Source organism: Cicer arietinum, chromosome 7 (assembly GCF_000331145.2).
Source record: "Cicer arietinum cultivar CDC Frontier isolate Library 1 chromosome 7, Cicar.CDCFrontier_v2.0, whole genome shotgun sequence".
In the NCBI taxonomy this organism is placed as follows: Eukaryota; Viridiplantae; Streptophyta; class Magnoliopsida; order Fabales; family Fabaceae; genus Cicer; species Cicer arietinum.
The window spans coordinates 48,694,129-48,707,282 of NC_021166.2; the positions used below are offsets into that span (position 1 = coordinate 48,694,129).

The 13,154-nt window shown below is 29.2% G+C and overlaps 1 protein-coding gene across 1 annotated transcript in view; it reads right to left on the minus strand.

Annotated features, from left to right (window-relative positions):
• Window positions 1-1,654: 1,654 nt before the first annotated feature.
• LOC101511548 (aspartic proteinase CDR1-like) overlaps window positions 1,655-13,154 on the minus strand; it is a 12,862-nt gene continuing 1,362 nt past the window's right edge. The window contains exons 3-5 of the mRNA XM_073363634.1: window positions 3,588-3,643; window positions 2,727-2,793; window positions 1,655-1,811 (exon numbers count right to left, since the gene is read on the minus strand). Coding sequence (XP_073219735.1) covers window positions 1,655-1,811; window positions 2,727-2,793; window positions 3,588-3,643 — 280 coding nt within the window. The remainder of the gene's footprint in view (window positions 1,812-2,726; window positions 2,794-3,587; window positions 3,644-13,154) is intronic.

Consider the following 13,154-nt stretch of genomic DNA (forward strand, 5'->3'; position numbering starts at 1 on the left):
TTTACAAAATCAATATGACCAAAATACGAGTTAAATCAATCTAAATAATTTACAAACTTGATCTGAACAAGTACAAACATAATCAATCTAGAAGAGCTGGTCATATTGGATTCGAAAATAAAGAATTGGCTAAAAAACATATTAATAAAAAAATGTCTTGTTAAGAATTTTTTTTGAATAAGATCATTGTTGACCAAGCTAGGAATGAAGATATAGGTCATAATTAAACAAGGATAAAATTGAAGCTTTAACTATATCTATAAATAGATACTAAAGGCTGAAGAAAAATATCACCGAAAAATCATAAAAGAGTAGAAGAACTCAAGCTCAAAATTCAAAATTCATCTTAGAGTTCAAAGAGAGAAACACTTGTTCGAATGAGGAATATATTCTAAGTATTTTCCTTAGAGTGTGATAGTCATTGTTATAAGAAACTACTCAAGTTTCAAGCCTTTGTATTCTAACCCGATAGTGGTGTTAGAATGCCTTCAACAATCTGGGGTTGTCAGATTGTGTTGAGAAGACTTTGTTGGTAGAGTCAAGGTGTGTGTGTTCCTCAAAAGTCTTAGGTTGTTAGACTGTTTGAGAATACTGGTTTGGAGGATCAAGTGCTTTGTAATTCAAGTTGTTGAATTAATGGATTACATCCTTCTGAGTGAAGGGACTGAATGTAGCTAAGTAAGTGTTGAACGATGATAAATTACTTGTCTCACTTTATTCCTACACTCCTTAATTTTGTTATTGTTTCTGCTCCAAGTAAATCATCAAGTGTGAACTAGTTTAATCAAAGAATGAAAAAGTTATCAACTTAATCAAACACAATTCAACCCCCTTCTCGTGTTTGCACCTTTAATTGGCATCAAAGCGGTCTCAAGGTGGAGCACTTTATAGTGTTTGTGGAAAGATCCAAGGGTTCAACATGTTTGGATTCAGTGAAGAAGCTGCTAGAGGTAACATCAATAGACCACCTCTGTTTGATGGAGAACATTTTGAGTACTGGAATGACAGGTTGTGAAGTTTCTTTATTTGACAAATCTTGAACTTTGGGACTTGGTGAAAGATGGTTATATTGATCCAAAGAATATTGATGGTATTGAGATTCCAAAAAAAAGATAGATGTTGATCAGAAGAAGATGTACAAGATACATCATTAGTCCAGAACATTCGTGATAAATGAAATCACCTTCAAGGAGTTTGACAAGTGCACCAACTAGGAGTATTTATGATAGTTTGATTATGACCTATGAAGGAAGTAAGAAAGTTCAAGAAGCAAAGGTCAACCTCCTAGTCAAAAAGTTAGAGTTGTTGAAGATAGAAGAAGATGAAGACATTGTAATAATGTTTTCCAGATTCTAGACTATAGTCTCATGATTAAAGATACTTGAGAAGAGTTATACTACTGCTAATCATGTGAAGAAGTGCTAAGAAGTCTATCAAGCAAGTGGATACCTTATATCACTATCATTTAGGAAACAAAGGATTCTAATACTATTAAGCTGGAAGAACTAATCAACTCTTTCAGATTACATGAAATTGAACTTGCAGAGGATGAACTCAAGAAATAGAAACTAATATTGGCTTTGAAATACAAGCTGAAGAAATTTCTTAAGTCAACAACAGAATCAGAGCATGATGATTTAGAGGATCATAATGACTACTTAGAGGAAGAGGAACTGGCTTTCATATCCAGAAATTCAAAATATGTCGCAAAACAGAAAGAAAAATTTCCCAAAGATATTCCAAAAAATCTAGTAGAGGAAATGATGATCAATATAACAAGAAAAGCATCATCTACTATGACTGCAATAAACCTGGACATATCAAGTCAAAATGTCCAAATATGGAGAAAGAAAAACATCTGAGGAAAGATTCTAGATCCAAGAAACAAAGTTTGATGGCTACATGGGATAATTGTGGTGAATCCTTTTATGATGAATAACAAGTATATATTTGGCTCTGATGGCTCATACCAACTCTACCTTTAGATCCAACAGAGATTTTATCTTTGAAAGTGAATCAACAGATGAAGAAATTGAGGTATTTTATGACTTAACTTGATCTAATTTAGAACTAAAAACACTTAGGAAAGAAAAATGAAAACCTAATTGAACAAATTAATGCTTTAAAGATTGAAGTTAAAATAGAAAATGCAACTTTGAAAACTGAAATTGTTGAACTTAAGGCTGAAAATTTAACTTTGAAAGTAATCATAGTTCAACTTCAATTGAAATACCACATGTAACTCAGATAAGCATGAATAAGCATTTCAAATTTTCTTGTTGATGGTATGAAAAGAAGTAAGTATGCATCTATGATTTATGGTGTTAGTAGGAATGGTAAAAGAGGAATATGATTTCAAGAAAAAAGTAATTGAACCTAAGTTTGTTCCATATGAGGACCTATGCTAACCACATGGAAAGACAAGAAACCTTTCAGAACTAACAATCCATGACCCAACAAGAATTATGTACCAAAGGAAAAAATTATTTATGTTGCAGATGTTCTAAGCAACCAAATTAAAACACCAGTCATGGTGCCTGGTCAATGGGTGCTTGCAATATATGAAGGGGAAAAGGTCTATATTCTAAGACCTAACAAATAGAAGCCAAGTGACTCTTGGAAGAAAGCTGAAAGACTAGATGATTTGAACCATAACTATTAGATGAACCAGAAATATCATAAAATATGGAGTATCAAAAGAAGAAAAACTAGCAGAGAAATCACACATATCAACAGAACTCGAACTACCAAAAGAATCAGAACTACCATATGTTCCAGAATTACTAGAAAACCCTGATACATTGGTAGAAACAGATATGGCATACGAACAATCAAAATCAGGAGACTTCTCTAAACACTCCAATCAAATTCATCAAGGGTACAAACCTAGATGAAAATTCAAATCCCTTCATTCCGAATCTCTAATCAAAGGATATGCAATCCATAATCTAAAAACCAGAAAATAAGAACTAAGAGGGTTTTCAAAGTAATGCAGAAACAAGTTTATTTCTAGGTTGTATTTCTCTAATCTTTATTTATCTATTTGATATTATGTTAATTGTGATAACAAGCAGCTTAATCTTAAAAATCAAAGCAAGATGAGTATTTTGCATGTTGTACAAACTTAGAAGAACTAGCAGAATCACAAAAACTGAACAGTTCAGAAAAAAGCAAAAAATTGAAGTTTGTTTTTCAGAAACAGGAACAATCAACCAGAAACAAAATTGATGTTTTGGTTGTAATGATTTCACTATTCAATTATCCGATTTATATTATGTTATATGATAAATAACTTGATCTTAAAAAGTCAAAGCAAGTTGAGGATATTGTAGGTTTACTAGAACTAGAGGAAGTAGATGCACACAAACTAGAAGAACTTGAAAAATCAGAATATACAAGGAAATCAGAAGAATATGACAAATCTTCACAAGATGAATCTGATCAAGTCAAAAATAGTAAAGATAAGTCATAAGGAAGATTTGGATGGAAGTACAAGTCATCTCATCTTGAAACCCTAATCGTTGGAAGTGTTAGTGATCATTTGAGGATCATATCATCACTAAAAGATACCACTTTGTTTGGCTTACTCTCATCAATTGAGCCTACCTCTGTTGATGAATCATTGACAGATGATGGATGGATTCTTGCAATGCAAGAAAAGTTAAATGAATTCAAGAGGAATGATGTTTGGGAACTAGTACCTAGACCATAGAAGAACATAACTGGAACTAAGTGGATTTTCAAAAACAACCTAGATGAAAAAGGTGAAATGGTCAAAAACAACGCAAGACTTGTCACACAAGGATACAATCAGCAAGAGGGCATTTATTACACTAAGACATTTGCTCTAATGGTCTGGTTAGAAGCTATTTCTATCCTACTTTCTTTTGCTGTAAATAATATAATTATATTATTTCAAATGGATGTTAACGATGTTTTTCTAAATAATTATATAAGTGAACAAAGTTTATGTTAAACTACCCCTAGGTTTTGAAAGTTGTAAATTTCCAAATCTTGTTTTTAAACTTAGGAAATCTCTTTATGGTCTAAAACAAACACCTATGGCATGGTATGATAAACTTAGTAACTTCTTGCTTAAAAATATCTTTGTAATAGGACAAGTAGATAATACACTTTTTAGAAAATCAATAGGAGATGACATTCTTTTTATTCAAATTTATGTTGATGACATTATTTTTGGATCTATTAATAGTACATTTTATGAAGAATTTTCTAAATTGATACAACTTGAATTTCAAATGAGTATGATGGAATAACTTATGTTCTTCTTAGAGATACAAACTCAACAATGTCAAAGAGGTATATACATTAATCAAACAAAATATACAAAATAACTTCTTAAGAAGTTTAAAACGGATGATTGTAAACTTATGGTTACATCAATGCACCCTACTTATTCTCTTGAAAATGATGAATCAGGTCAAAAAGTTTATCAGAAAATCTATAGAAGAATGATAGGATCCCTATTGTACCTTACTGCTTCCAGACATAACATCATGTTTAGTGTATATGCAAGATTTCAAGCTGACCCAAGAGAGTCACATTTAACTGATATTAAGAGATTCCTTAGATACCTAAAAGACACTACTAACATTACGTTGTCCTACAAGAAATCTTATGAGTACAAACTAAGTAGGTATTTTGATTTCGATTATGCTGAAGATAAACTTAAGATTAAAAGCACAACTTAAATTTGCACATTTCTAGGTGACAACTTAATCTCTTGGTCAAGTAAGAGATAAAGCACAATTTTCATCTCAACACCAGAAGTTGAGTATATTTCAGCAGCTAGTTGTAGCTCTCAACTACTTTAGATTAAACATCAACTAGAAGACTACAAAATCCTAAAAACCAACATTCTCATTTATTGTGACAACACTTCTTCCATTTGCCTAACCTCAAACCCTATACTTCACTTTGGAGCTAAACACATAGAAATCATTCACCATTACATTAGGGACTTTTTTCAAAAAGGTGTGCTTAACATCAAGTTTGTAGACATTGAGTAACAATGGGAGTGACATATTCACCAAACCACTAGCTAAAGATAGGTTTGATTTCATCAAAAGAAAATATATTTGATTTCACATAGTATGAAAGCAGATTCACATTTTTGCAGAAAATCTAAAATAATATTTGAATAAGATTTCTTATTGAAGAAAATCTATGACCAAGTTGAAAAGAAGATATGGTCAAATATTTTTGAAGAAAATCTTATAAGATTTGATTTATATTTATGATTGAAGAAAGTCTTTGACAAAGTTGAAAAGAAGATATGGTCAAAATTTTTTGAACAAAATCTAAAATAAGAAGCGGTTCTAGTTTATGATTGAAGAAAATCTTTGACCAAGTTTAAAAGAATATATGGTCAAGATTTGAAGAAGATTAGATCAAGATTTATCATGAGAACATATGAATTATCTACAAGAAGATTTGATCAAGATTTATCTACAACAAAATATGAAAAGTATTAATCTAAAGAATTTATAAACTCAATACGAACAAAATCAATCTTAAAAATTGACAAACTCAATCTAATCAAAATACGAATAGAATCACACTAAATAATTTACAAAGTCAATATGAACAAAATACGAATATAATCAATATGAAGAACTGACAAACTCAATCTAAACAAAATACAAACATAATCAATCTAGAAAAATTGCTCATACTAGTTTCAAAACTAAAGAATTGGCTAAAGAACATATAAAAAGAATGTTGTTCAAAATTATTTTTGAATATGATCATTGTTGACCAAGCTAGAAATGAAGATACAATTTAAAATTAAACAAGAATAAAATTGAAGCCCTAACTTTATCTATAAATTGAAGCCCTAACTTTAGATACTCATGGTTGAAAAGAATATCATCAAAAAATAAAAAAGGATTAGAAGAACTCAAGCTCAAAATTCCAAATTCCTCTTAGAGTTCAAAGAGAGAAACGCTTGTTCGACTGAGAAATATTTTCTAAGTGTTTTTCTTAAAGTGTTATAGTCATTATTATAATCAACTTGTTAGAAGCAACTACTCAAGTTCCAAACATTTGTATTCAAACCCGATAGTGGTGTTAGTGTGCCTTCAATAATCTAGGGTTGTCAAATTGTGTGGAGAATACTTGGCTGGTATTGTCAGGCAATTTAAGAAGATTGGCATGGAGGGTCAATTTCTTTGTAGTTCAAGTTGTTGAATTAGTATATTAAATCTGCATGAATTAGACGAAATTGTACAGTCAATCCAGCAAGATAGTAAGAGAGGATGAAAAACACAAGGTGTTAAGAAGAAATTCTTAAAAACCCAAGAGGACGTCAAAAGCAAATCATGAAAAACAATTTCTCTCAATAGAGAGTTATTAGAATTGATGTAAACCAGTCAAGGTATTTTCACACACTTGAACTAATATATGATTTGATATGTAACATCTTCTCCATGAGAGTTAGAATCCTAGAAATAAACTATATCAATTCAAACACATACAAGAACTGATGTATATCATTCTGATACAACAACTCTCTCACCACTAAGAAGTGCCTGAAGAGGTATAATAATATTTATGAACTTTAACAGTAAGCTATCAGAAAGTTGAAGAATGATTCAAACGTTGGCTGTCTAGAGACGCTAGAAAAGAATACTCAAAACTTGAAGAGGTAGAGTAAATAATACTTGTATGCTATTATTTAAAACAGTGGATTAAGTCATCGACTGTACTGAGGAAAAATCTCTCTGTTAGGGGAGGGCTAGATGTAGCAACAGTTAGGTTGTGAATTAGTATAAAAATATATGTGTTCCCTCTTTCTCCATTTCCCTTATCTCAGTTCATTATGATTCAACCTTATTCTTATTGAACCTAATTTATAAGAGTAAGTTAAACGTTTTGATAAGGAATATTTTAAGTGAAGCAATCGAAGTATCTTTAAAAAAATAGTGAAACACAATTCAAACCCCCCTCTCTTGAATTTTCTATCACCTTCATAAACAACTACCAAGATGTCGAAGACATGCTGAAGAGGAGGCATGTGTTGAGAATAATACGTCTAAATACCTTAAGAAGATTCTAGTTATATTTATATTGATATATATATATATATATATATATATATATATATTTAAATATATTTAAAATTTAGAATAAAATATCATTAGAATATATAATTTATATTTTTATTTAGAATATGTTTAGGATTTGTTACTAATTTCAAGGTTTGATGTGTTTTCTATAATTCAATTTAGTTTTATATATTGAGTGATGAATAATAATTTATAATACAAGATTTCATATAAAAAGAAGATATCTATATAAAAAACTATTGAGAGCACCCTCTTAGTTGATCATGTTGGATATTAATCTAATCACGTCATGTTATATCTTACATATAGTTGCTACAATCATATTCTAGTAGGGAGATTGATACACTCATGTGTATGTGTATGTATTAGGATCTACAACCTGTTTAATCTATTAAAGATGTAGCTTTAGAAATACATGGATCCACCGCAAAATATATCTCTATTGCAATCCTGAAACACAAGATAAAATGACCAATAACAAGAACTCATCACTTAGTCTAGTTGCAAATATGGACTCATTTTTACGAAGTCATACCTACTCAACTCATTGCATGGAAAATTTGTTTCTCCATCAGGATGAATAAATCTCTCTACAATTAAAGAAATTTTCTAACTAAAAATGGTCCACACAGATCAGGCATGCATGTTGTGTTATATTTTTTGAGTCATTTTATTCGTACTAGAGAAAAACAATGGAGAATCTATGTGCATTTTGTAACACCCTAAATTTTATAATAAACTATTTCATTAGTTAAGTATGATTTAAAATAATTAATTTAATGTTAAAATTATTTTAGAATATATGATGATAAATTTTATGACTAATTTTCGTTATATAGGTGATTTCTATGATGTGCTAGGTTTATAAATACTAGACTACATGAGCGATATAAATAATAAATATTATATTTTATTATTTGATATATTTTTTAAAAAATAATAGTATTTTAGTGTAATATATATTTAAAAAAAAAAGATTTTATGCGATTTTACGTGTATATACGTGTACCCAATTAATGTAATATTTTTATGTGCACTTGACTAATATTAAGTATGCACATAGTTATATTTCAATTATTCATAACTATTTTCAATTTTTGGTTATTTTTTATAAATAATTATGTTGAGATAGAATTGATATTGTGTTTGATTTCGTTTATTTTTATATATTTGTTATGACATTGTGATTTTATATATATTTATTATGATTTAGTAATTAATATAAAATATTGATGTTATATTTATTTATTTTATAATTTTGACTATTTTCTAATATGCTGGTATTATTATAATGTGAGTATTTTGAGAAATAAGTATAATTGTAGATATTATTTTGAATGTGAGAGTTTCAATTATTAGTAATATGTTTTTTTTATATTGATTATTTTAATTACTCTAATTTATCAAATATTACTAATGTTTGAAAAAAAACTGTGTTTGGAATAATATTAAAAAGGAGATTAAATAATTATTAATTTTATTTTATCAAAATAAAAATAATAATAGTAAAACAAAAACATAAATAAAGGGACCAATGGGTTTAACTCATGTGTGAACCCTAAGGTTTAACTCATGTGTGAACCCTCATTGTTAATAAAATAAAACAAACAAAAAAGTGAGGGGAGTTGGAAGGGCAATCGTAAAACCAAAGAGGAATCACAACAACAACCTATCGTTTGACACCGGTGATCGATAACTGTCCAGAAAACTGTCTCAATTTTCGCCCAAATTTGAGTATGTTATTTCATTCATTTAACTAGTCCATTAAACATAATTTTCCAGAATTTTAACAACCTCAATTTTTCTCTAAAATACCCGACTTTTCTGTTTGTAGAATTCGTTATTTTGCACCGTTCTCCTTCACCGTAAGTCCGATTTGAGTGAAACCAACGCCAAACGACCATGTGAAAAGTGGCTATATTATCCACTGATTGGTTTGCTGGTTTATGTGAATTTTCCTTGACCGAATTTCGAATTTAGTTTTTAGAGTATCTTTTCATAATTTATTTTTAACGTTTACCCATAAACTGTCGAGTTAGATCGATTGATGGACAAAGAGTCAATGAACAAAGGCTGTATGCTCGTGGAATCTTATTTGCGTGTGAAAGCGTCGAAAAAAGGTAATGGGTGAGAGAGCGTTTGAATTCATGAGTGTAATATATTGTGAGATGAATAGGAAAACTGTATTTCCCAACGATTCATCCGGGGATCGCTACGTATGGCAGTAGCCCTTTGAGGGATAAATTAATTAATGTGCAAATATGGAAATTATGAGATTAAAATATAGAATAGAAATATTTGTAGGGTGTTGATTGATTTAATTTATTTGAATGTGTGATATTGATATTATTGTGATATTGGGTGTCGAATTAAATTTAAATATATATATATATGTGTGTGATTAAATGAGTTTATGTGATGTGATAACAAAATATGGATGTGTTGTGATAATTTTATGTAATGATGATGATGTACCATTATTAATTGTGATGTTATAAATTTATGATAAGTTTATGTGATAATGTTTGATTGATGATAGTGATGCTATAAATTTGTAATGAGTTTATGTGATGATGATGATAGTGATGTTCTAAACCATGATGAGAATATTGAATTAACCCCATAGTTGATGAAATAATGGTGACTTCAATTTGTATTTGAGATAACGGTTTTAATGGAGTATCATATACCAACGAGGGGAGAAAATAAATATTGTGAATTTGTGAAGTGGAGATTATTTTGTCATCATATAGGTAGGGCCTGACAAGCCTAGTGATTCCGGGGAAGTACAACTGAATGAGTCTGATCGTGGTGGTCTGTTATCGAGCCTTAGGGCAAGATTGTTACACCTTGGAGGTATTCAGGTGGGGAATTCCTAGGTGACTTGAAGATAGCACTCCAAATGTCGGGAGCTACCACCCAACACACGTTTACCTCGACTATCACGTATATGTGTCTCGGGATGAGTTGAGGAGATCTATGAGGGCAGGGCCAATTTGAATTGTCCGTCCACCATGATGGTGGCATAGTATCAAGCCTCCTAACCAAGTACTTCAGAGTTGGAATGGTAACACATTATAAAGTAGAGTCTAAGCTCATGCATATCATTGCATTTTATTGTGATTGTTTTGTTGTGATTAATATGTATCGTGTGTGGTGACAATTTCTCTTAGACGATTTGATGTTATAGTGAAATTTGTTGATTTTCCTTTAGTGATTTTGACTTTTTAATGTGATATTTTCTTGATGGAATGTTTGTGTAATGATACGGTTGTATTATGATTGTTTGCGTGTTCTTCTTACTTGTATTATACTGTCATCATGATTTCGAAATTCACCTCCTTCGTTGTTTGTGCTTGACTGGTTTGGCCCTGCGTTTGCGAAATCGCAGTTGTTACAGGTTAATGAATCATGAAGTTCAAGTTTGGGAGGAACCATGCTCTGATAGGTGATATGGGATTAAAGGTTTAAAATTGTATTTTACTTATTTAATTTGAAAAAAAATTTTTTAGGAAAAACTTAGAAGTACTAGTAAGTTTTTAAATTAAATCAAGTAATAATACTTAAATCAAGCTTATTGAGATTACACTATTTTAATGGATATAATAAGTTTAAAGTGTTCCTTTTGATTTTTGAGAAACGTGATATCCTAAGTTAAACATAAAAGTTTTTATTTTCTTGGTAACATATTTTTACTTATCTGCTGCAAATTTTATAGGAATATGATATAATTTATTATATATATTATTTTGGGATTTAGGGTGTCACACATTTCAAGGTACATGCTTGATTAATATGTAATGAAAAATTCAAGTAGTCATTTGCAATCTTCTATCATTCTTTCACATTTTCACTATATTTTTGCTATTAACGTATTATTCTACCTCATGTCTTCAAATTATAAGGAAAGTTGTTTATATATATTCTACAAATTTAATATGATAAGATCTAAATCTATTTAACACCATCAATCAATTAATATTACATTTCAACAAATAAAGACATATAACAACAATTCTCTACATAATTTGAAAAATTGATTACTCTTAATGCTATGAATTTATTTATTGATAAATGCGGTTATGTTAATTTTAATATTCATTCACAAAATAATGAAGGCGGTACTTATCCATCAGGTATCGGGCTCGAATCCCTTAATGACTGGGGTGTTACAAGGTACAACAACACTCATAAACCTCAACGACAAGCTTCCATAAAGTTGATGAAGGATTCAAATGATGGTAGCTTGGAGAGGCTAGAGAAGAATATTCTAAGCCTGAAGAGTTAGAGTAAATAATACTAGTATGCTACTATTTAAAATAGTGGATTAAGACGTCAAACAAAATCTCTTTGTTTTCATTATCTTAGTTCTTTATGAATCAACCTTATTCTTAGTAAACTTAATTTAAAAGAGTAAGTTCAACCTTTTTATAAAGAACATTTCTTATGAAGAAATCTAAGTATCTTTCAAAAATAGTGAAATACAATTGAAACCCTTATTTCTTGAGTTTTTCAGCACCTTGATAAACAGCTACAAAGATGTCGAAAACGTGTTGAAGAGGAGGCATGTGTTAAGAATAATAAGTCTAAAAACCTTTAGATGATTTTATTTAGATTTATATTGCGATTTAAATTTAAATATATTTAAGATCTAGAATAAGATGTCATTATAATATTAATTTATATTTTTGTTTATAATATGTTTAGGATTTATTCCTAATTTTAAGAATTTGATATGTTTTTTATAATTCAATTTACATTTATATATCGAGTGATGAATAATAATTTAGAATACAAGATTTCATACAAAAATAAGATACTTCTATATAAAAATTATATCTTATATAAATCCTCTTTTTCAAATAAAAAAACCATTGAGGGTACCCTCTATTTTGATCATGTTGGATATTAATCTAATCACAAGTTATGCTTTGCTACAATCATATTATAGTGCATAAATTGATACACTCATGAGCATGTATATATTAGGATTTTAACATCTCACTTTTTAAGTCATCATCCAGTAATACTAAGTTTAAAATGCATTCTATCTTTTTTTTAAATGTTTTAATTCTCGTACAAATAAAATACTAAATCACACATAAATTTAAACTATCAATCGATAATTAATTAAAAATTATTAAGTTTTATGATTCAAAGATGTCATACCAAAATAGAAAAGTAATAAATGGTATGGACTAAAGTCTAACATAAATAAAGTCCTTAAAGCAAATGGAGTGATGCCTTTACCGTTACCAAAATTGTTTATAGAATTACGCTTCAGTCTCTTGTCTCACTCGTTTCACACCTTCAAATAAGTAATAATTATTTTAGTATTTAATGGTCTTTCAACTACTAACTCCTATTCAAATAAAGTTTGTGTTTAATTTAAGACTTAGACAAACTCCCTTATAACAACCAAATTATTATTATTATTATTATTATTATTATTATTATTATTATTATTATTATTACTATTACTATTACTATTACTATTGCTATTACTATTACTATTACTATTACTATTACTATTACTATTATTATTATTTTATAAATCAACATCCACACAATTGTCTCATAAAAATGATAACCTTAACTTTCTAACAACAACAACTTCATTTTCAAAATTATTCATCATCATAAAACCATTTACTAAAATTAGTTTTTTTGACCGGAAACAACAATAACAACTTTACTGTAAAAATTAATTTTCTTTCAAGAATATCAATAAGGGGTTTTGTTCTACTAACAATAATAGTGGTTAGATAAAGTTAATATGATCATAGTTAAAGAATTCTTACTTGAGGAGATGAATCGCTAACTCCTTTAGAGGTTTTCTTGAATTTTTTTTTTCTTTCTCCTAAGCACTTTCTTTCTTTTCTTTTTTGTTTTGTTTTCTTACGACACTATCATTAGCTTCACGGGGTAGGTTATACCCTCTTAAACTCATTTCTGGCATCGTATGACTTCTCAAATCCTTGATGTATAATGCTCCTAAATTTGCTTCACTATACTCCAATTTGTTAGCTTTCTAAAAATGTAAAAAAAAACATACTCGAATAAGGA